Source organism: Eupeodes corollae, chromosome 1, assembly GCF_945859685.1.
Source record: "Eupeodes corollae chromosome 1, idEupCoro1.1, whole genome shotgun sequence".
NCBI lineage: Eukaryota > Metazoa > Arthropoda > Insecta > Diptera > Syrphidae > Eupeodes > Eupeodes corollae.
Window position 1 is genome coordinate 275,493,980 of NC_079147.1, and position 25,989 is coordinate 275,519,968.

Here is a 25,989-nt window from a genome sequence, read left to right on the forward strand (position 1 = left end):
TTAACAGTAAATGAGTACTTTCTAAAACGAGAAAATTTAAGGCACCTTTAAAGAAAATTAAGTCCAGTTGACTACCTATGATGTTGCTTATACTATACTGACTTGAAATAGTTCTTAGTCTTTTAATTTGTCAATTAGCAAGATTTCTTTCTCAAAGGAGGAATTAGTTGGTACTAATGACTTTTCCCAATCTTTATTATGGTAAAATATAAATAAAGCTATAGTTATGACGTACACTTGAGCGTATGCGTAATTTTTTTAAAATTAATTTTTTACTTGAAAAGTATTTGAGAAGGCTCAAAAGTTAAATGGTGAACTTTTTTGTTTAAAAAAACCATACTTTGGTCAAATCCATATCTTAACACTTATCGTAGTTACTTACCATAATTTTATCTTATTCCACAAAAATTACTTACCCTCCATCTATTTTAAAATCTGCCAAACAAATAAAATACAAACTTTCGGTATTTTTATGTATTGTGGATTACTTTATTTTCATAATAATAAAATTTATTTGAAAACAAAGGTATTTCTCAATTTTTATTTTTTCAATGTTTTTTTTTTACTGTTTCATTTTGTATTTTGTTTTTGTTTTGTTACTTTTTTTAGTTTTAAGTGAGGATTAATCTTTTTCTTTGTTTTTGACACAAAATAATCTTAAATTAAATATTAATAGTTAAAGGATATTTTTTTCTTTTATTTTTTTTTATTAAATAGATTTTATTTTATTCAAAAAAATAAAGAAATAAAATAAAAAGAAAAACAATTTGAATTAAAAAATATAAAATAAAAATAACTAAATCCTTTTATCTACAAAATAAAATATACATGTTGTTCCATTTATAAACAAAGAATGAATAAAACAAAATTAATAAGAAAAAAAGGTTAAATAGTTGTTTTTTTTTGTTTTAATTGTTTTTTTTTTCCTATAGTAAATTCTTTTCGTTTACATTTTTATTTAATTATTCATACAACGTGCATACAGGAGCTTTTTGTTATTATTTATATTTTCAATACAAAAAATTTATTATTGAACTTAAAATAAACAAAACAAAAAAATTAGCATAACAACAAAGGTTCATACACAAAACACATGTACACAATTTTTCTTTATATATTTAAATTTTTATTTTATTTTTTTTTTTTAAATCTGTTTCCCGTTTTCTTTTTAATTTACATTTTTATTTAAATATATTACGTTTTCTTTTGTTTTTTTTTTTTTTTTGTTATGTAGAAGAAGTAAACAGAAATATAAATAAAATTAAATAATTATTTTCTTATTTATTTATTTTATAAATTGAATATTTTCAACATTGAACAGTGTTTATATGTTATACAATAATAATAATAATAATAATAATGATTAAAAAATAAAAAATAAGTTAGTTGCATTGCTTACATTCATTTAAAATTATTTTATATATAATGTAATATTTACTTTATATTTTTATGTATATATATATTTATATTTATTTAATATTATGTTTGTTTAAATGTAGTGCTTATTTATTTTTTACAGTTTATATAGTTTTTGTTTTGTTTTTAGGTTTTATTTTTGTTTTCTTTAAATCGAATGCCGACACAATTTTAAAAAACAAAAAATTTCAAAACTCAATCAAGCGGTTTTTGCAGTTTTAAGTTGTTTTTTAAATTTATTTTTTTTTCTATATATAAATACCTTTGTTTATTTAGTTTTAATAAATATTCGAGAAACAGTTGAATAGAAAATTCTTATTAAATTTTTGTATTTGGTTTTTCTTTTTGAACGCGTGTTGTTTTTTTGTTTTTGTTTTTTATTTTGTTTTTGATTAATTTATTGAATCCCAAAATGTTCGTTGGATTTTCTAAAATAATAATTATTATATGAATTCTGTATGTAGAACGTTATAAGGTTTTATTCTTAATTTTTCTTTTACACTCTTTTGACGCAATGTATTATATTTTGGTTTTATTCTCTTTTTATCGCTAATAGCTTTTTTTTTGTTAAACATTACAAACGATTATTAGTTTCAATTTGACTGTTTTTTGTTTTTAATTATTTAATTTTTTTTTTAAATCAGCTATTTTTCGAAATTCGTTAAATATAAATTGTTTTTCTTTTTTGCAATATACTGACAGGTAAAAATATTTCTGTTTTGTTAAATATATTTTCAATTAGAATACACATACCTACATAGTAATGGATTTTTTTAAAATTTATTTTTGGTAGTTTTGTTTAAATTTTTTATTTTTTAATTTTAAAAATTATTTTGAATTAATGGCTTATATGTTACAGTTGTTTGAAATAAAGTATCTAAGTATTTTCTCTTTTTTTCTAATCATGTTTTTTTATTTTTAAACAATTTGGAATTATTTTGTTTTATTCATTTAATTTTTGTTAATTTCTAGTACACTACATAACACGTCTTTGTTATTGTCATTAATGGCTTTTGTCTATTTAGGCTGCAGGCGGGGGAGCAATATTTTAAAATATAGATAGTTTTGTAGTATATTTATTTTATATTTTTTTATCATTAAATGTTTTAAATAACGGAAAGATAGATTCGGGCAGATATTTATATAATAAAACAGAAATAAACGAAAACGACAAAAACAAGGCTAAAATTGACAAGCATTTTCATCAGTTTCTAACTTTAGATATTTCCAGGATTTTTACAACACTTCTTTAGCAATATGAATAAAATTTTAAAGTCACTTAAAATATTTAAATCCCGTTTAAAATTTTTATTCTATAATTTTTACAAATGGCGGAAAATGTCAATTCCACGAAATAAACGTCAACAATAATTGGGGAGGTTCAGACGACACAAAGGATTTAAAAGTAAGGCAAGTTTCTAGTAGGTCTGATTGGCCAGCTGCCAAAAAATTGCTTTCCAACTAAGGCAACTTTAGTGGAAAGTTGACTGGAAAGTTAGTCAAGAAAAATGTTCCTTTCAAATCAATTCCACTTATGTCAAAATGACATCTGAACTATATAACTCTGTGATTTATTTATTATATGCGAAATTTGATTCAATGTTTTATGCAAAAGGGTTCCTTGTCAAATTGGCAAAGGAATAATCATTTTTTAAAAGTACAAAATACAGGTCGAGATACAATATTAGTTTGCCTGAGGTATGTTTTTTTAGACAGTTGTGTTTTTATCAGTTTTGCAAGTTCCGCGTTTAAACATTTTGACACTTGAATTTACATTAATTTACGTTCAAAGAACGCATTTGCTTTCATGTTGCTTTAACCAGCCCATTATTATGTATACCCTTGAAATCTGACAGCTTTTGCAAAACCTTTTATTTCCAATCAGAACTATACCAAAAGCTAAAGAAAAAGCTTTTAGCGGGACAATAAATTTAGCTGATACTGTCATTTTACTTATAGTCTTAAAAGATGCAGGCGTTCAAACTACAGAATAATCTGCTGAATATGATAATTAAATGTCAAATGCAACAAAGGGATATCTGACATTTTGACTGATCAGAGTTGGTTGTTTATGGATTGGATGAACGCACACACATTAATGTAGCTCTGATTCTAGCTTAAAATTCGAAATTTTTAATTATTCTAGTTCTTTATTGCCGTAATGGAACGTCAAGGTTTTGCTATAAATTCGATGTTTTAGAAAATATATCTCGACGACCTCTAATTTTTGACATTTGGATATTCATCTTTTTTTTAGTTTTTTTAAGTTATTTTATTAGAATGAGACTCTTATTTTTTTGTTTTTTAAAAATGTAATGTTAAAAGATAATTTTAATTCCGATGGAGAATTTTGATGTCGAAAAAAGTGTAAAGTCATCATTTTGACAATTGGATCTCGAGAAAACAAATGTTTGCAAAATAAATAACAACAAATCTCGACGACCATTCTATTATTTTTGAAGGAAACTGTTTCCGCCTTGTAATTTTTGACATTTGGATATTCATCTGTCAGTTTGTTTTTTATTAGAATGAGACTTTTATTTTTTTTGTTTTATAAAAATGTAATGCTAGCAGATAATTTTAATTCCGATGAAGAATTTTGATGTCGAAAAAAGTGTAAAGTCATCATTTTCACAATTGAATCTCGAGAAAACAAATTTTTGCAAAATAAATAACAACAAATCGCGACGACCGTTCTATTACTTTTGAAGGAAACTGTTTCCGCTTTGTAATTTTTGACATTTGGATATTCATCCGTCAGTTTTGCGAGTTATTTTTATTAGAATAAGACATTAATTTTTTTGTTTTATAAAAATGTAATGTTAACAGATAATTTTAATCCCGATGAAGAACTTTCATATTGACAAAGTCAAACTTCATAATTTTGACACTAAGATCTCGAGTTATTGATTTAAAAACAAAAACTTCAGAAAAGGAAACAAATTTTTGCAAAATAAAGAACAAAACAAAATGTAAAACCGTGAACAAAAACATAAATTGAGATTCATTACTTAAAAAATTAAAAATTAAATGTCAAACCTGCCTGTCATCCATCGCTATACTATACCATCATATCCCAATCACATTGCAATGAATAAAAACTTATGTATTTTTTACATTTCGTATTTTTCTCCCTCACAAATATTTGCTATTTTTTTATTAATTTTTTTATTCACCTATATTTTTTTACTTTTTCATTTTAATTGTTTGTTTTGTATGTAAGTATGCGCATTTGTTACAATATAATTTAAAAAAGAAACAAACAAAATTAACATATAATAATTTAAGATCCTATGTGCAGTTTTCTTCTCAATCGATTTCGACGTTCTCGATTAATTTTGATTTTTGCTATTCTAATCGATTCTGGCAATGATGACAATGATGCTGAAGTTGGCAGATAACCCACTGCAACGAGTTTTCCCGTTCCAATTCCACCGGAAATAGTATCATCATCGGCCATAGCATCGTATGTTCCTTCAACAATTTCACCAGCGAAAAAATTATTGACATTGCTTCGATTCGAATTGGAATTGTTGTTGTTGCCCATTGTAATGGCGGTCTTCTTAGCTGTCACAGGAAATGGCGGTGTTGCCATTAATGATGTTTTACTATATGGTAATCTTGATGTTCTTGTTGTTGCGGTAGTTGTTTCTGTTGGTGTTGTTGATGTTGATTCTGTTGCGGCTGCGTTTGATGCGCTAGTTGAAAATAATTGTTGTTGTTGTTGTTGGAATTGTTGAAATTGTTGAAGAGGAGAAGTAGGAGGAGAAGAATGAGTAGTAGTAGAAAATGTAGTTGTTGTAGAAGATTTTTTATTATAATACTTTTTTGTTTCACTATCCAACAAATTGCTATTGTGTAAATTTTTATTGATTTTGGTGCTGCTAGTGCTATAGTAACTGCTATGTTGATTATTATTGTTAGTACTTAGAGTAACATTTTCATCAAAATTGTTGCTAATAGTCGTTAAAGTTGGTTTTGTTGTTGTTGTTGTTGTTTGTTCAGTTGTAGATGAGAATCTATCAACATTTTGTTTGTTATTTGTTTTCCTACTACCACTATTTCTACTACTATTATTGTTTATATTTAAATAACTACTAATATTATAATTATTTCTATGATTTGTTGTTGTTGTTGATTTTTTTGTTGCTGCTGTTGTTTCCAAAATTGTAGATGTAACACTGCTGCCGCTGAAGCCGACGGAGGAGCCAGCACTGGTTACGTTACCAGGGTTGTTATTATTACTGATGTTGATATTGTTAAAAATTGTGGGTAACTTTTTACTACTGCGACTAAGTTTCTCAATGCCCATGTTGCCATTGTGGTAATACTTTTTAAAATTACTATTGTTTATATTTCTATGCCTATTACTACTACTAGTACTATATAGGTATTCAGTCATACTATTATCCAAATTGTTTGGCAAGACAGGCATTGAACTTGCCTCGTCATTCGAGTATTGATCGTTGTGGTTGCGGTAGCTACTTAGGTCCGCGCTATCGATTGTACTACTGCTACTACTTTCACTAGTTGCGTCACTGGTAGTGCTGCTGCTGCCACTGGAATCAGTACTAAAACTGCTACTACTACTACTACTGCTGTAATCATCGGTCGAGGTAGAAGAAGTGCCACCAGTTCTGTCATTGCCAATGGGCTCCATCATCATCGCCATCAGTTCATCGCCCAATTGTGGTGTTGGCAATAGTTCATCGAATGACAATGATGATGGCTCATCTAGTGAAATGCTGGTAGACCGTGGATAAACGGAGGTTGATGATGGAAACGATTCGGAAAGGGTTGAGGGAGACGGATTAATGGATGTTGATGATGATAACAGCAATTCATCGGAAAGTGACGTTGGTGAAGTTTCACTTGATGAAACTGGTTCATCGGACGATGGCGATGAGTATGAGGTATAAGTTGTAGATGCTAGGACTGTCGATGATGATGGTACATTGCCGCCGGCAGATGACATCGATGGCGACACCAATTCCTCAACCATTTGAGGTGACGCCGATGACAATGAAGAAGATGAATCAGATGACAGCAGATTATCTTCTGTACTGGAACTGGCTGTTGGCGTTGTCGATGAACTGCTCATGCTCAACGATTTCTGTTGTTTCTGTTTCGAGGCACGTCTATGTTTTGGGTCTTTTGCATTTGTCACTTGCTGCGCTTGACGGTGCTTGCTGTTAATTTTTTTTCGTCTCACCTTGCGACGACTTGGCATTGCTGAAGCTGATACCGAAACAGCAACATCGTCACTAGCTAATGTTGGTGGCGGCAACACAAAAGCACCGACTGGCGATGAACCAGCCATCGATAGTGACAGCGAGGATACTGACGATAGCACCGGTGACATCGGTGAAGACATTGGTAATGGCAATGACACGTCACCATCGGACGTCATTCGTTGCATGCTATTCGTTGATTGCTGTTGCTGATGATTGCGTAATCGTTGGATTTTGTGGTCGCGCTGATATTGCTGACGCCGAGCAATGAAATTAGGATCGTTATGATGATGACGTACTTGATGGTGCTGTGCCGATTGTGGATGCTGATGTATGTTGTGTAACTGTGTGGCTGGCTGTTGCTGTACATTGTTGTTGTGGCTGTTGTTGTGGTTATGATGATTTCTATGATTTATATTAGTGCTACTTAAATTATTATTTCCTCTACGACTATTACTGGTACTGCTATTACTTAGGTTGCTATTATGGCCGTTTGGTTTTCGAGTGACGGTGGCACTGCCACGGTTCCGGGCAGCTCCTTCTCCGCTTCCAGTTACCACGCGATTCCTGCCGCGTGGCAATGATGACTGTCCACGTCCTTCTGATGAGCTAACTGACACTGATGATGCTAAACTTCCTCCACCCACTAGGCTACTAGCTTTTGACGGTGATGATAATGATGCTGATGCTGAAGCTGATGAAGAGGATGGTGATGTTGGTGTTGATGTTAGTTTACCTGATGCAGACTTACCAGACTTAGGCAGTCTCTTATAAGAGGAAGAAAATGCTGATGATGAAGAAGAAGAAGATGATGTGGATGATGATGGTAATGTGTGGTGATGGTGATGTGGGTTGAAGCCATTTGGATATTGATGAAAAAATCGATCGGCTTCAATTTTCGTAAAGAAATAACAGGCATCTGTGACATTCTTTTTTGGTCCAATTGCTTTACCTCGGTGTGTGAAACCGACGCGGCGGTTTGGATCGACAGCCGATCGATATTCGAAATAACCGTGAACAATGGACTCGTTGAAGTAGCAGGTTTCTTGTAGTTTTCTCTGAAACAAAAATAAAATAAACAAAATATTTAATATTCCACAAAAACATATTTTTCAAATCCATTTTTATAAGGTCTTGAAAATTGATGGGGGTGAATGGAAGCACTAAAGTAGTAGGTAAACTACTTAGACATAATTACGCCTCCCCTAGTTTTTCTAATGGAAGGATATTTGTATAGAACAAAAATAATTCGTCTTAATTAAAGTTCGTATATGTAAATGGATTTTTTAAAAATTGCTTTTAACTTCCAACTAATGCCCTTGAACTTGAAAAAGCTAAAATTTATGTTAATTTTCTCTTCAAATAACTCCTAAGCACGCAAATGAAAATAACATGAATTATCGTCTTTTAAAAGTTTGCTTTCCTTCCTTTTTTTAAAAGTATAGTTACGAGTCTTAACTCGACTTTTGTATAATGTCCTAATTAGTTTTCCTTCTGTTTTGCTATTTAAATAAAACTTTAATAAAATCCTTCCTTCATTTAATTTCTGAGAGGATAAATTTGAAACATTTAAAACAAATCTGTTTTGCAAACGGTGCGCTTTTGAATTTTGGAAATTCCATGAATTCCTTCATTTTCCTTATCTCTCAAATTCAGTACCTTAACTACACGCAATTCCCATTAACGGTTGAGAGTTAAATTCCATGACATTGATTTGTTAAAAGAAAACAAGGCCCGAAAGGTTTTTCACTTCCGAAACACACCTATTTTCTGTTGAAAAACATTACATTTTGTGTTTTTTTTTTTAGAAAGAAAAAAAATTAAATTAAAAACCAAAATATTTGGTAAACAGTTGTGTTCTTGTGGCACACCTTTGAAAAAATGTTGCATATTCCGTACAAATATGAACCAACACAAAGTTTTACTCATGAGCTATTAGGCAAAATATGGCTTTGAATAGATTAAGACTTGTGATTTGTTTTAGTTTCAAAGAATAATTGTAAGAAAATTTGTATTAAAGTTGAATTTTTTTGAAATAGGGATTAAGACAAAATGTCAACATCAATCCCAAGGCCAGTCAAAAATGAGAAATAGAAATTCTTTGCTTACTGTCACTTTGACGTTTGTATATACAAATTCAAAAGGGGACTCCAAAAGTTATCGTTTAAAATTGATTCATTCTGATGTTGAATAAATCTAAATTCTTTGTATGATGTCACTGTGACGTTTGTATGAAATACTTCAAAAGGGATGTGTTCATTGAATGCACTCCAAAAGTTCTCGTTTACACTTGATTCATTCTGATGTTGAAATAATCCTAATTCTTTGCTTACTGTCATTTTGACATTTTGATTCATTCTGATGTTGAAAATTTTTACAAATTGGATGAATGAAATTAATTTTAGATATATCAAGAACCGAGCATCAATTTTTACCAAATTTGCGTATTATTTCTTGCAGATTTTATTTTTTTTTACGAAAAAACGGGCTTTTGGATTTTTATAAAAAAATTGCTGAATATCGAAAACAATATCTTCTGTGAAAAAAAATGAGTTTGAAGCCAACATTTTTAACTTTTGAGATGATATTTGAGTCGAAACTCAGGTTTTATCAACTTTTGTTAAATTTTCTTTTATTTTTGTATTCTTTATAAAAAAACTGTCAATCCCATTTTTCTCAAAATTTTACTGAACGTTAAAAACAATATTTTTCCAAAGATAAAAGCAGTTTGAAGCCAATATCTCAAAGTTTTAAGAAGATATTTGAGTCGAAAATCAGTTTTTACCAACTTTTGTTAAATTTTCTTTTAAGTTTTTATTTTTTGTAAAAAAACTGTCAATTCCATTTTTCTCAAAATTTTACTTAACCCTAAAAATAACATTTTTTTAAAGATAAAAGTAGTTAAAAGCCAATATCTCAAAGTTTTGAAAAGATATTTGAGTAGAAAATGATTTTCTACTAAAATTTCTTTTAAGTTTTTATTTTTTGTAAGAAAACTGTCAATTTGATTCTTCTCAAAATTTTACTTAACGTTGAAAACAATATTTTTTAAAATATAAAAGTAGTTTAAAGCCAATATCTGAAAGTTTTAAAAAGATATTTGAGTCGAAAATCAGTTTTTACCAATTTTTATTAATTTTTCTCTTTAGGTTTTTATTTTTTTGTAAAAAAAACTGTTTATTCCATTTTTTTTCAAAATTTTACTGAACATTGAAAATAATATTTTTTAAAAAATGAAAGTAGTTTAAAGCCAATATCTGAAAGTTTTGAAAAGATATTTAAGTTGAAAATCAATTTTTTATCAACTTTTGGTTAAATTTTCTTTTAAATTTTTATTTTTTGTAAAAAAACTGTCAATTCCATTTTTCTCAAAATCTTATCATATGTTAAAAACGTTATTTTTCGTTGCACAAAATTGTTTTGGAGATAAAATCATTTTTTATTCGTTAAATTTTCGAGGTGACAAGTTTTATTTCAGTTTTTTTTGATCTATAAAAAAACCGTGAATTGGATTTTTTTCAAAAATTATACTTTTTTGGTATCACGTCACAACATATAATATAAATTTTAATTCAAGTCTCTAGCGTTTTGGGTTCATGAGATATTTAGGGTTAACCGAAATTTTCACCTTTTTTTAAAACTGATATGGTAGAAAAACCATCCTTGCAATTTTCTTGAGAGTCCCTCCTGCATCTTTCTGCATTATTATCTGTATAACAAAATTTATTTGAAGTCGGACATCTTTTCTGGCTCTTGAGCTATAGACAACGAAAAAAACGTCGAGAACGTACGGACGTACGAACGCACGTAACCACGCACGCACAGACATCTTTTTAAAAATCTTTTATTTCGACTCTAGAGACCTTGAAACGTCTAGAAATGTCAAAATTTTCAATTTGACAGATCGGACAAATTACAATAACTTCCTATGGAAAATTAGTATTTTTATTCTTTGCTTACTGTCACTTTGAGGTTTGTCTTTAAAACTCTTTAGAAGAAATGCGTTCATTGAATGCATTTCAAAAGTTCTCCTTGACACTTTGTTCATTCTGATGTTGAAATAATCTTAGTTCTTTGTTTCCTTTCACTTTGACGTTTTTATGTTTGACTTTAAAAGGATTGGTCTCATAGAATACCCTCTAAAAGTTTTCGTTTACAATTTATTCATTCTGATGTAGCAATAATCTTAATTCTTCGCTTACTGTCACTTTGACGTTTGCATGTAAAACTTCAAAAAGGATGTGTTCATTGAATGCACTACAAAAGTTCTCGTTTACTCTTGTTCCATTCTGAAGTTGCAATATTCTTAATTCTTCGCTTACTGTCACTTTGACGTTTGTATGTAAAACTCTTCAAAATGGATGTGTTCATTGAATGCACTACAAAACTTCTCGTTTAGACTTGATTTATTTAGATATTAAAATAATCTTAAGTCTTTGCTAACTGCCACTTTGACGCTTATATGAAAAATTCAAAAGGGATGTGTTCATTAGTTCATTCTGAAGTAAAGTCAGTTAAAAGAATTATTGTATCCAATCAAAATAGTCGACTATATTTTATTCTCATCTAACACGAAATGAAGTACAGACGAATAGCCGAAGCAATCTTCAGATCTGCTTTAAAATCTCAAGGCTTTGATATATGAAACTCAATCTTTGCTAGAGAATAGTTGTATGTAGTTATAGTAAAATGTTTGTGTTGCCATTTATTTAAATGTATCATTTATTTAATTGTGATTAATACGACATACTTGACTCTTGTACTTAAAAATGTTATAATAAGCATTCGAACCTGTACTTTGTCCATTTACAGGCTTAAGAGCAGGGTGCTTCAGTTTGAGTAGTTATACTCTTGAAAAGTTCTGAAATGAATGAATGTATATTTGCAATTTGAAGGCCTACATATAACTCAAAGATTAAATTAGTTACATAACTATGTTATGGAAACTTATCATTCCCTTGAATTATATTTTGTGTAAATTACATTCTTCACAGAATGCAAAAAGTTATCTAAAAGGGTTGCATAAAAGGCTATTATTATCGAACTTGCGGTCTTAGAGGGGATTTCCGATTAGACCAAATCAGACATCACATGCCTTGCCAATTCAAAGTTCTATATTTAAAATTAAATTAATATTTGATTAAATCAATATAAACATTTTAAACAAATAAACAATAAGAGTAAGTGTTATTAACAAAAATAAAAAAACAACACAGGAAATGTGAATAAGTGGTATGCGAATTGTTTACAATTTCAAAAAAACATTCAAAACCAGTTAAAACCAGAATATTAACATTTGACTGAATGATTCGATAACGTTTGTAGGTTATCATCTTTTTTTCTCTATTTTGGTTGTTTACTCTTTTTTAGTCAATGGGAAGCTTATTTAGTTTAGTTGAACTCATTGACAAATTAAGAGACTTTAAAATATTTTTAGAAAACTCCATTGTTATAGCATGACAGTTCTACGAACAGGCCACAAGCTAATCCAAATGATGGAGAAATAATTTGACGTCTAATGTCAGATGGACTGTCATTTTTTCAGGTTTGTAAAAAGCATCTAGTGGTTGAGTTGAAAAATTGAGGTAATGAATTTTTCTAGATTCTGATCTATCAACTGTCAACCAGATTGACCTTATTGCGATCGACTCGCGTGACTTCTGCAGTATAAAGGATTTCGGAAAATTCTGAGGGGCAACATTGTTTTGCAGCCATCAGGTAAGCAAGAGACATACAAAACGGTTCGGCGGCGGCGATGAAAGACCAGAGCTATTCTTGAGCTTAACGAGCAGAAGAGGAAAGAGGAGCAATGGCTTCTTAGACGGAATTTACAGGGAGCATGAGAACTGCGCGATCGAGGAGATAGAAGAGTGCCACAACAGAAATATGGTTCATAACTTTCTCATGCAGAGCGAATGGACATTAACGCTTCAGACCAGAAGGTATTTGAATTCAATCCCAAGGAAAGGTGCAGAAGAGAAAGACTGCGACGCACGCTGAGCAGATGGAAGAGGAGCTCAACTTACTGGAGACAGCTATCTAAGGACCTAGCTGGCTGTAGACGCAAAATAGACAATTACAATATTGCAAAACGGAAAATCGAACAGACCTGAATGTCAAAGTATCATATGGTGTAGGTAAATGAATTCATTTTAATTTTGATAAAATGTCAAAGGAGGAGTACAGTTCTTAAATTCTTAAAATTTTTTCCTTTGACATTAAATCAAAATTAAAATGAATTTCTTTGATTCCTAACTTTCATTAATTTTAACCTTATGATATTTTGACATAAAGGTCTGTTCGATTTTTCGTTTTACAATATTTAGTCAATTGTAATTGTGGTCAGTTAAAAAGCCATTTTATGTTTCAAATAGGCCTATGAACCCTATGATTTATAAAGAATGAGTGATTTTAAAGAAACAACATGCTTAGCGCTAGATCACGAACTTCATTCATTAATTTCAAAATTTTATACTCACCATTCCAACAAGTTTCCAATTGCTGTTGAAACAAAGATACATTTGTGTCTTTTTTGCGTACAGCGTTATTTTGAACACTTGCGTGGACCAAAAGTCTGTTGTGCCGGCTATCGTTATATTTTCTGTAAATAAAAGAAAAAAACAAATTAACAAAAATCAATAAAAATTAGCCATCAACGAACAATATTAAATTGCAAACATAATAGACAAACACCCATCATCATCATTTATCCAATTCGCACTCCTACGCCTCCATTTCAAGGCACAGGATATTGAATCAAATAATGAACCAAGACTTCAATTCGTGACATATTATAGAAGTTATCGAAGTTGTTGAATTTGAGCACACATAACATAACCAATAACCCCAGACCTAAACTATGGAGACTCGTAGTGAAGGCAGAATGAAAAATCAATTTTCATTCCAATGAAGAAAAAAAGGTCTTTTATTTTCTTGTGTCCATAATCACGGTTCTTAGTAGATGTCGCCGACAGAATTATCGGCAGAAGCAGAATTATTCGAGAAACCCAGTGATGGTTTGTGGACTTCCCTTTTTTTTCTCTCCCGCAAATGACATGCCTTCTGGGTTGACTATGACGATGCAATGCGACGACGAACGGCTATGTTTACACTAGTCTTGAGATATCAATATTTGCTTTTCATTAAAACTGATCTTTTGGCAGCATCCAGCGACTGCGACTGCGACAACGATGCGACGACTTCTACTCTCTGTTTGGGTTTAATTTTTCTGTTTAGGTTTTCTTGGTCCCCCTTTATTATTGAAGTTCCTCTATGTATGTACGTATAGTGAAGGAGAAGAGAAGCTATTTCCATTTACACTTCTGTGCCAATCTGAAACCTTTGCCGCCCGGCTCGAAGCCTCTCGAAGTCTGGCTTTTGGATTTCTCTATAGCTTGAGCATATTTGTTGTCGCCTTAATGCTTAGTCAGTCAGGCAACCATTTTTGTTTTCTTTTTTTTGCAAATATCTATATTGCATTTATGATTTATAGTTACATGTAATGCAAGAGTTCCCACTTTGTTGCAACAAGAATGACGTTATTCGGAAGCATTCAGCGAGGAACAATTTTAGGAATTTTTCGGATCTTTATTATATATCAAACGAGGAGCTGAAGTCTTCTAACAACGAATGAACAAACAAACGTCATTTTACACATTTCAAAAAGTCAATTTCAAACAAAACCACATTTAATTTATAACAAACCAATTGACACTAATGTTATGATATTAAATTTGCATTTTGTTTTATAAAACAAGAAAATTTTGTGAAAACAATTTGGTAGGAACGAATTGCAGTGTGATTGCTACGAACTGTCAAACTCGATTCGCGTTCCCTATACCATCCACACTGCCGCGAACAAATTGTTCGCGCACAACTTCACCTCAAAATTATACCACTCTTGGTTTGTTTTTTGTTTGAAAGGTAATGGCTGAGTAAAATATGGAGACAAAAGTGACAATTCGTCGCTGTCTGCGAATAGAAATAAAGCTCATGTGAAAGAAAATCAAAAGATGCGAACATCCACAGTTCGCAGTTCGTAGTTCATATCTTAAGCACTATTCACATGAGCACGTCCAACGAATTAAAGAATATTAGTCGATTTTGACATTTCATTCACATGAGACTTTTTAATTCTTTGCGAATGAAGTTTGACTTTTGACAATTGACCAAAACAAGAATGATTTTTTTAGGTTAAGTACGCGCGATTATTTTATTCGTTCCGAGTGTGAATAATGTGAAACGCGAATAAAGTTTGACAGTTCGTATCAACTACAATTTTTTCGCGACGAATAATTTAGTTTTCTTAAATTTATTAATATATGATATTGAAAAATAAAAGTATGCATTATAAATGAAATAGAAACTAAATTGCTATCGTTTTGTTAAGAATTTGTGTGGAAATATGTCTTCAAACGTATATGAACTTACATTTTCTAATTCATTCGTCGTTCGTTGGTCGCGCTCATGTGAATACTGCTTTATTTGCAAAATGCGTTAGGCGTTTTGTTGGTTAGGTTGAGTTCAGACTCTGAATCTTTTTGTTAGTGATTTTGAATAAATCATGAAACACACTCTAAAACACTGAATACCTAACTTATATTTAAAAAAAAGTGTGGCGCTGAACGCGACCTTTTGTGTTTTTGTTTTCACCTTATCGATTGTGATTTGAACATGCTCATCAGAACAATCAAAATAATCTAAGAGGTAAGAGATGCAAAAACTGATTTTGAACTCAAGATCTATTTTGAAATACGTAATCCCATAGTTATTGAAAACTAAGACACTAAGCTTAGTATACACGGTTATAGTAGGCTTTATAGTGTCGGACAATTATCTCATAATCATCTGACAATGACAGTTAAGTTGTGTGCTTAGACAATTTATATTCGAAAGTTAACTAGCAACCAAATAGATAAATGTTGATTGATTGTACAAAATTCGTAGATTTTTTGTACTAAACGTGTTAATTCAATTATAAGTTCACTGGTGAATAAATATTTAACAGATTGCCAGATTTTCCGATTGACAGATAGATGACAGCCCACAATAAATTGACAGTTAATTGCAAATCTACAAGATTGTAACACATTGGGTGCGTTCAATCTATTGTTGGATAGGCTACCCTATAAAGCCGGACTTTCAAATACCTTATTGAACGAGTCGGACAGCTGTATGGCGATAGCTGTCAACAAATAATGACAAATTTCAGCTGTTCACAGAAAGCAGTCCAATATTTAAGTTTCAATGTTCAAAATGATTATTAAATACAATTATTTAATGGATATTTGGTAATTCATAGGATTTTTATCACAAAACATACAAATTTTAAATCAATTTTCAGTTTCATTTGAAATAATTCGTTTGCTGAATTATCTGTTCTGTCAGATAGTCACATAAACCAAAAATTCTCGAATAGCTGTTTTGGATCATCTGTTCTTTTACACGTAAAAAACTAAAACAAGGTACCCGAAAACCATAAAGATTAAACGCAAGCACTGTAAGGAAGTTTTTAACTGACATATATGAAATTACTGTTAGATCTATCAATGTGTGCATAACCTGTAAGCTTTCTCTGTTACAGGAATGTGTCACCACCATTTGTGGGAATATGACAGCTCGTTGAGAATTTCGAGAATTTTCCAGTCGATTGACAGTTCTAAAGGGAACCTAGAATACAATGTCAAATCAGAATCATCACCATTTGCGGGAATATGACAGCTCGTAGAGAATTTCGGCTTAGTGACTTAAAGCTGCAGTCGTTTGACAGTTCTTAAGGGAATCTAGAATATTGCGTCAAATCAGAATACTTTATTGTGGAGAGAATATGACAAGAGTTACTTTAAAGTTTATTTCAGTTTAGATGAGAAAACAACCTACGCGACGCCTCTGAAGTTAAGTTAAAGTGGCAGCCTTAAGACCATACTATCGACATACTTTTTTCAGTACCTAGTTTATAACCAAGGATTCGTCATAGGTTTGAAGCTCTTTTACTGTGTATAATGCAAGTACGCGACGACTGCCTTATAGAACCTGAGATGTATTACTTCGCGAAAATCTCGATAGTGCAAAAGTTGATGTTGAGAATGATGATGGAATGTTTACGTTGAAAGTCACACTGGACATTGCACATGGTGCATAATCACAACACTATATAATATACGGTTGTATATGTACCTTTTATATTTGTACCACAAACTACGGCTGAAGCTATTGAAAGTGTGCTAAGTAGGTACTCGAAGTATGCTTATGCTTCCAGCCCCCATCAAGCCGCTTCTTCCCCAAACGTTCTGTGGCCGTCTTCATACTTCTATGCCAACTTATAGACGAACGACAACATTTTGTATAATGGATGCTTACACATCAGGTTATTGAACTAGGCCGGTAATTAAATTTATACCTTTTTGCATACCGTGCAAAAGTTGGTTTTTCAACAAAAAGTCTGTGCCTATACCTACCTACCTTATAAGTCTCATACTAAATGTAGCAGCATGGTAGGCTAAATGGAGTGAATAGGGAAATTAAGGCAGCCAACCATCAAGCACACTTCTCTGTTTCAGGTCTAGGCAGGGATAGGGCGAGATGCACGGTACGGCTTTGGGTTTGTTTGTTTTGCCTTTTTGTTTTGTTATTAATTTATTATTTTTCATTTAAAGACCGTTTTTGATCTGGATACAATTTTATTTTATTTTTTTGTTTCGGTTTATTTAAAGCATTATTTTGCTCGAGCTTCTGGTGTGGCAATCAGAAAATATTTAATTGCTTTGATAAAAATTTATGATACGGTGTGGATTTGTGTATATAAAATTAAGTGGTGGAATATTAACATTTGGTTTCTTTTTTGAAAAGAAAATACAATCTTACATGGGTGGAGAATAATTGCTTCTTCTAATGGATTTATCAATTTAGGTCAAATTGAGTGAGGAAATTCTAGGAAATGGGCGAAGTTCATTGTTTGGAATTGTGTATATGTTTTTAGGTAATAAATCGATAGTCGATAAGAGTTTGAAAGGAAAAGGAATGGGTAAAAGTTTTTTCTCACGTTCATAATTTTAATGTTACGTCGTTGTCGTTGGCTCTGTTGTTCGTTTTAAGTCGTCGTATACTTAGTTTAAGTTGTGGCAATGGTAGATAGAACAATTTTCTAAAAATTGTATTTAATGGCACAATTACTTTGCGATTATTAAATGAGACCATTAATGACATTTTATACAAAAGGGACAATATTTTCTTCCAATTCCGGTTATAACATTATCATGAATCATAATATGGTGCGTTCACCGTAAAAGTTGCAAGGTCCACTCACTCCGCCATCTCCAAAAACCATACCAAACAGAGTACACGACAAAAATATAGAAGCTTTTAACAATGATTCTCGAGTCCAAATGCGACAATTCTGCTTATAAACGTTAGGAGAAGGAAAATGTTGATCCATTTAATAGAGCCAATCAGCTAATAAAATCGACAGAACCAATATGTATTTCTACAGGCACTAGACACTTCTAGCATTCTTTCCAAGAAGCTCACATCGATTCAGAACACTACATCATTGTTGACAAGGTAGCACTTTGGATTTTCAGACCCAAGGCAAAACAGGGAGATGCTGGGAGAAGATACAACGTCAAACGGTTACAACCGCAAGAGATCGTTAGATCCTTTTCCGACCGAGTGACAAGTAACCTTTTTAGAAGTTCCCTGCCGCCAACACAGTGTATCGAAAACCAGTGGAAGCACTGCCAAGACGTTATCAATCCTTGACATTATGAGTTTCTCAGAATCAAAAAGAGAAAGCATGAGAAGTGTGTGGTCGAAGATGTTAAGAGGTTTGAGAGCAGAAATCAAATTCGAAAGTTTTGTGAGCAGGTGAAACGAAGTTGGTGGTGCAAAATCGTATCGTCACCTTCTAGTCGTGCCAGCTGGATAGCCGAACTAACGACGAACGTTGGATCCATCGGATCCAGAGCTGTGTTACCTGAGTTACCTTCTCAGGAAGTAGGAGCAAAAGACCAGATATCGCTCTGAAGAACCAGCTCTAACGATCTCAGCCATGAGCAGGCCTTACAAGCTGGGCAGGAAAGAAAATTTTAAAGTGTGATGAAAACACAAGTAATGTGTTACTGTTGACAACCCCCCCCCGCAAACGAAAAATGGACTACGATTTACGTTTATGTACATGGAATGTGCGTACACTCAACCAGCCACGCAAAGCAGAGAAGCTTGCTGATGCCCTCGCCGAACCGAACTCCAGGAAATGCGATTTAATGGCCCAGGCAGTAGGAATATTGATGGCTGTGATTTCTACTATGCGAAGAGCCTACTCGGTGGGAGGAAGCGCTTATTTGAATTTGGTTTTGCTGTCAGAGGGAAACTAAGGCAAAGAGTTTAAAGCTTTCGGGAAGTAAGCGAAAGAGTGACGACAATCCGCATTAAGGCCAAATTCCACCACTTGAGCCTCATCAGCGCGCATGCCCTGACGGAAGAGAAGGATGACAATACCAAAGAAGAATTCTATGAGGACCTCGCCAAAACATATGAGGAATGTCCCAAAAACGATGTTAAAATTCTCCTGGGAGATTTTAATGCCAAAATTGGTAAAGAATGCATCTTTGGTAGGTGAATCGGAAGACATAACCTACAAAACATCACATCTGAAAACGGACTCAGGCTAAGCGACTTCGTAGTAGAGAAAAACATTATGTTGAGTAGCACCAGATTTCCGATGGTTCAACATGCAACCAAATCGATAATGTTGCCATTGACGGAAGACACTCCTTTAGCATACTTGGCGTTCGTACGCACAGATCAGTCAACATAGATTCCGACCACTTCCTTATTGGTGCTAAACTGTGCGTACGAATATCCATGGAAGCTCTTAGGCGAACAACAACCACGAGTAGAAGATTCAACGTTGGAAGACTGTAGCAGGAGGATACCGCCAATACCTTTGCCAACAGATTATCCGTAGAACGGACGAGATGTGCCCAGAGACCTACTGGCACCTTTGCAAACAATACATCAGGAATGCTGCGGAAGAGGTGCTAGGTTTCATACAGCCGCCATCACAGAACCCTTGGTTTGACCCCGAATGTGCTCAAGCAAACAGAGCCAGATGACGGTCTGCAGGCGGAGCTTTTTAAGAACGCTGGAGCAGATCTGGTAAGAAGCATGCAGCAGCTAGTTACTAAAATTTGGTTGGAAGAAAGCATGCCCGACGAGTGGAACTTAAGCACCATCTGACCGATCCATAAAAAAGGTGACCACCTTCTCTGCGCCAACTACAGAGGCATTAGCCCTTTAAACATCGCATACAATATCTTGTCCAGCGTATAATTTGAACGCCTGAAGCCATTTACTGACGAACTAATCAGCCTATACCAGTGTGGCTTCAGGCCTGGAAAATCTACCATCGACGAAATTTTCACTCTTCGCCAAATACTTGAAATGACCAAAGAACATAACATCGAAACGCCACATCTTTTCATCGATTTTAAGGCAGCTTATGACAGTGTATCCCTACCAAACTGATACGACTTATCAGGATGACGTTGGAAACTGCTAGTTGGTGCGTCAAAATTGGAAGAGACTCAACCGAAACCACCAGAGGACTTCGACAAGGCGATGCGCTGTCATGTAGCTGCTTCAATATAGTTCTTGAAAAGTGGTGCGCAACACCAATGCCAAAACAAATGGCACCATCTTTCAAAAATCCACACAATATCTTGGAATATAACTTTGAGGTGGTAAACGAATTTCACGAATTTTATCAGGTGACTGCTGTTAATTCTGCAAATGACATCAGCGCGGAGATCAAACACATAATTACCCTTCCTAATCGCTGTTTCTTTGGCGTAAGCAAGCAGTTGAGGAATAAGGCCCTATCGCGAAGTACCAAAGAGACACTGTACAAAACTAACAGTCTTGCTGTACGGTGCAGAAGCATGGACTCTCTCCCAGGCGGATGAAGGATCTCTTGGTATCTTCGAGAGGAAGGTTCTGCGTACGATCTATGGTCCGGTTTGTGTCGACAAGCAAAGTAACATCTGGCGGAGAAGATTTGAGAAGATAATCGCTGTTTCTTTGGCGTAAGCAAGCAGTTGAGGAATAAGGCCCTATCGCCAAGTACCAAAGAGACACTGTACAAAACTAACAGTCTTGCTGTACGGTGCAGAAGCATGGACTCTCTCCCAGGCGGATGAAGGATCTCTTGGTATCTTCGAGAGGAAGGTTCTGCGTACGATCTATGGTCCGGTTTGTGTCGACAAGCAAAGTAACATCTGGCGGAGAAGATTTGAGAAGATAATCGCTGTTTCTTTGGCGTAAGCAAGCAGTTGAGGAATAAGGCCCTATCGCCAAGTACCAAAGAGACACTGTACAAAACTAACAGTCTTGCTGTACGGTGCAGAAGCATGGACTCTCTCCCAGGCGGATGAAGGATCTCTTGGTATCTTCGAGAGGAAGGTTCTGCGTACGATCTATGGTCCGGTTTGTGTCGACAAGCAAAGTAACATCTGGCGGAGAAGATATGAGAAGATAATCGCTGTTTCTTTGGCGTAAGCAAGCAGTTGAGGAATAAGGCCCTATCGCCAAGTACCAAAGAGACACTGTACAAAACTAACAGTCTTGCTGTACGGTGCAGAAGCATGGACTCTCTCCCAGGCGGATGAAGGATCTCTTGGTATCTTCGAAAGGAAGGTTCTGCGTACGATCTATGGTCCGGTTTGTGTCGACAAGCAAAGTAACATCTGGCGGAGAAGATTTGATCAGATGCTATACGAGCTGTACAGCGAGTTGCCACTGGTAAAAAAACTGCGTGTACAGTGCTTAAGATGGCTAGGGCATGTCAAAACATATCCGGAGTAGATGGTTCAAATGCCGAGCTCTTCAAAGCTGCTGGAGGTAATTTGTTAGGAAGCATGCACAAACTAATCTACTGATAAGATAGGGGAATGCCCGATGGATGGAAACACATGGAAACATGCAGCGTGGTTTTAGAAAAGGAAAGTGTACAGTCATCAAATACTCACATAACGGCAGATCCTGAAAAAAGACAAAAATGCAAAATCTCTCCACCCATTCAAAGGCCGCATATGACAGTATCTACAGGGACTGCCTGTATAGAGCCATGTTTAGTTTTAGCATAGCTTCTAAAGTCGTCCGTTTGTGCAGGATGACCATGGAGAATTCGCACTGATCCATAAAGGTTGGAAACAACTTAATAGAACCTTTTGATGTCAAAAAACCCCCAATGGTCAATAGGTGGAAACCAATAGTCCGGCTGGAAAGGTGGTGCTGACAAGTAAAACTGGAGGCATTTACCTAGAGACCGAGCTAGATGGAGAAGTTTGTTGGGTGAAGCCCTAGTTCACACAGGACTGTAGCGCCACCTTAAGTAAGAACCAACCAAGAAACATCGGTTTTAATTGAAGACACAGTCGGACTATACAGCAGCAAACCTAAAGGTTGACACACAGGGTTTTCTTTTTTTCACATCACTTACTTATTCCAACTTACTTCCTCAAATGTATATATTCCAGTTTCACTATTGCCACCAAAAAGTTGATTCAAGACAAACTAAACGTGTTTTAGTCTAAGTAAATGTGATTGCACAAAGTTTATGTGTCAAATGTCAAAAGATGACAGCTTTAAAGGTGATAGTTGCCCAAAAGAACAAAGACTATTCAAAATTAAGTTTATTATTTGAAAAACCTTTAGTTAAACAACGTTTCCCTTAATCAAAATCTCTTAAGCGGCCCATTGACACCACGATTGCACAAACTTGAGGACACACCGTTTTTCTGTGTCAGACACGGAGCGAGTAAAATCAGAAGTTTTTGATTTTTCTGTGTCGGTGTCTCGGTGTGATGTGTATGGGGATGCGCGGGCACATTTACTATTTAGTTGCATATAAAACATTTTTAGTGCGGTCCGTGGCAAGGCAAGTTGTTTTTATAGAAGCTTCAAGCTTGAATATCAATCATTTTGATATTTTCTCTTTGAGATCTTTTTCACTAATTTATGATTTAGTGTGTCGTGCGTGCACACAAGTGTGATTTCTATGGACCGCTTTAGTCTTTTAAATAATGTTTGGTCAGAGAATTCAATCCAATAAAATCATTACAAATTTTAAAACTTGGTGGCGAAACCAAATATTTCTTCAATATTCTTAATATAAAGCCTGAAGTATCCTAAAATCTCTCAGATTTTTCTTAATTGTCAACCATGACACTTTAATACATACATAAATATAACCTCAAAAACTATCTAAAAATTATAATTTCCAATCTCATATTTGCACAGCGGTTAAACACTGTCAGCTTTTCATTATAAGTTAATACGATCCCCAAGGCAAATAAAAAACGACTTATTTTATGACACTAAAGTGAAAATACTTGCGAACACCATTTTATATACCCACATGCGATGCGACGGACGATCATCTTTATTATCATATAAAATAAGTAATTCCTCATATTTAACTTCCAACTGTCATAAAGTCGTCATATATGAAGATATTATGAAAAATCAAAAATAGAAAATATGGAACCATCATTATGACTAAGTGTAGCGCCACCAGAGCATAGCCCGCTGCGCTGCTGGCTGAGGCTGACTTAGCTGGCTTAAAGTTGGCTCCAGCCATGTGCACACATTCATTATTTTTACTATGTTAAGTCGCCATTTAATACTCCCGTCACTTTTGGTCCAGCTTCCTCACTCTTTGTAGATACTATAATGTACTTATTGCTTTGCGTGTGGAATTAATGTTTTGTCACGATTCTGAGAATTCTGAGATTCCAAACAAACAAGTCTTAACAAACAGTGTTTTTTTTCTTTTCTAGATGTAACGTAGTTTGTACAGAAGATGAAATTTTTCTAGTGGGCATCATATTGACGGGTGCGACCACCGCGCCACCGTTGCCGCTGACCGCTCCGCGTTATGACGAAGACGGTTAGGCATGTTATTCAGCTTACACTTCAAAATGGTTTTCTAAGGCCGAGGTGCTTTGTAATATGTGCTTATTTACTCGTACTCGTATAGTTGACACTTTTAGAAGAGGGGCGAGCCGAACGAAGCTCAGGAATGCGGGACTAAGTGTCAAGTGCAGATACACATTGCACCAGCATACCATAGCTCCAGCACCACCACATCACATATCCACTGCTGATCACCCTCTCTTCGAATGACGACTTTACGAACGCTGAGCTGATGACTGGTCTTTGGTCTGATCTGATTGGAAACGATCATAGTTGTTATCCGTTCTGCACGATCTCATAAATAATTATCTCAGCATACATCACACTCTTCTACGTCCACGTTCATTTGTGTTGCAGTAAGTTGCATATTTGACGCGATCAGTGCTTGATGACCAATAACGCCATCTATCTATACACATAGATAACGCCCCCGCACAAATTTCACGCAAAGCTTCAAATCTTCAGCTGAGTTGTTGTCAAGTGTTTTAGACAAGAGCTCTGATGATGGGGGAGTGCGCGCTTGCTTATCTGGGTGAATAATTGGCCTATAATGGTTTAATATTAGCAAATATTATTTTAAAATGTTCTCATTTCATTGACTGTGACTAAGTTAGTCAAATAAGGAATTCAGTATTCAAGCTTTGAAGTGATAAATATTGGCATTTGAAGGAATCAAGATAGGATCAAACTTAATAGCTCAGTGATTGTAACACGGCAATAATATTAACAGAGCGTTGAGAATTTCTTCACTTCACTGAAATATGGAATCAGATGACTAATTTCGGTAAAGAAAAGTAATAATCCAAAGGAATTCTTTGGCTTGCTTATTCTTGTTCGAAGACTTCGAGGAAGTCAGTGGACGCACCAAATATTTATGATCACAACAATGATTGCTACAAAACAACTAAAGAACTTGCACGGTACCGTTTGCCCTTTTTTACCCACATAAATGTTTGATTTGATAAATATAGTTTCTCACTTCAATTAAATTAAATTTGCAGTAGTATAGCTTCCTTAAAACACACGTGTCAATTTGAAGGGAAATTTTATGGAAGAATAAGCTTTAATTCAACAAAATATGCGGTAAAGAGATTCGTTTCGAAGATGCGCTCTAAGAATGTGGAACGCTTTATAACATTCTTTTGTCCTTATTATTCTGGTATTCAAAACTTTAAGGTACCGGAGTTTGAAAATCTAGTTTGGTTTAATAGAATTTTAGCCGAAAACTAATTTTTACCAATTTTAGTAGCGTTTCCTAAATTTTTACCAATTGGATGAATGAAATTAATTTGAGAGATATCAAGAACCGAGCATCAATTTTTAATAAATTTTCTTACTATTCTTTGTATAAAAAACGGACTGTTGGATTTTTATAAAAAAAACAACTGAATATCGAAAACAATATTTTCTGCGAAATAAAAACAGTTTGAAAACAATATTTTTAATTTTTCAAAAGTAATTTTTTACAAAGTTTAAGTATTGTTTTTTTTTGTTAGGTTTTATTTTTGTAAAAAAAAACTGTCAATTAGATTTTTTCTCAAAATTTTTCCGAAACAATATTTCTAATAAGTTTAAATTTATTCGAAGCCATAATCTCAAATTTTTGAAAAGATATTTAAATCCAAAATCAATTTTTACCAACTTTTGCTAAAATTTCTATCAAGTTTATATTTTTTGTAAAAAAATCAATTCGATTTTTCTAAAAACTTTAGGTGAATATTGACAACTATATTTTTTAAAAGATTAAAGTAGCTTAAAGCCAATATCTCAAAGTTTTGAAAAGATATTTGAGTCGAAAATCAATTTTACCAACTTTTCTTAGTTTTTTTGTTTAGGTTTTGATTTTTTTTTAATCCTTACTTATAAGAGTTTCAAAAGCCTTAGATAAAAAAGGAAAGATAGATATGTGTCTGTAGTCCTTTCTCTTTTCTTGTTTTGGGATAGGGATTATTTTCCATACTTCCAAGAAGTAGGATATGTAGAGTTCATTATTCATCAATTCGATTTGGGAAGAAAAGCATTTAAGATTCATATCCTGCAAATCAATATCGTCAAAACTTGGACATCTTTTCTTAAGCCAATGTTCTTAACTTCTTTCCAAAAAAAACTTTGTCAACCGATTTGAGTTGAAATTACTATTAAAAAAATTTTAATTTGCAAATTTTTTAAAGCTCGTAACAAGGTTACGTGACAGTTTAAACTCGCGAAGCATAACCAAACGACTGGAAAACTCTGTGATTTCATGAAGCGAGTTTACAGTGGAACATGTTTATTGAAAAGATAATCGCTGAGGTAAAATTCTCAACTTGAACATTGACATTCGATTTGAGATTGACATTGAGTTCAAAACTGTTGATAAACAATTGTTAAA

The 25,989-nt window shown here is 33.5% G+C and overlaps 1 protein-coding gene across 5 annotated transcripts in view; it reads right to left on the reverse strand.

Moving 5' to 3' along the window:
* Positions 1-1,639: 1,639 nt before the first annotated feature.
* The window catches only part of LOC129938411 (serine-rich adhesin for platelets), a 301,751-nt gene continuing 277,401 nt past the window's right edge, over positions 1,640-25,989 (reverse strand). For all 5 annotated transcript variants that reach the window (XM_056045953.1, XM_056045954.1, XM_056045952.1 and 2 more), the window contains 2 exons: positions 13,127-13,248; positions 1,640-7,705 (listed from right to left, as the gene is read on the reverse strand). In XM_056045953.1, the coding sequence (XP_055901928.1) occupies positions 4,700-7,705; positions 13,127-13,248 (3,128 nt within the window). In that variant the 3' untranslated portion in view covers positions 1,640-4,699. The remainder of the gene's footprint in view (positions 7,706-13,126; positions 13,249-25,989) is intronic.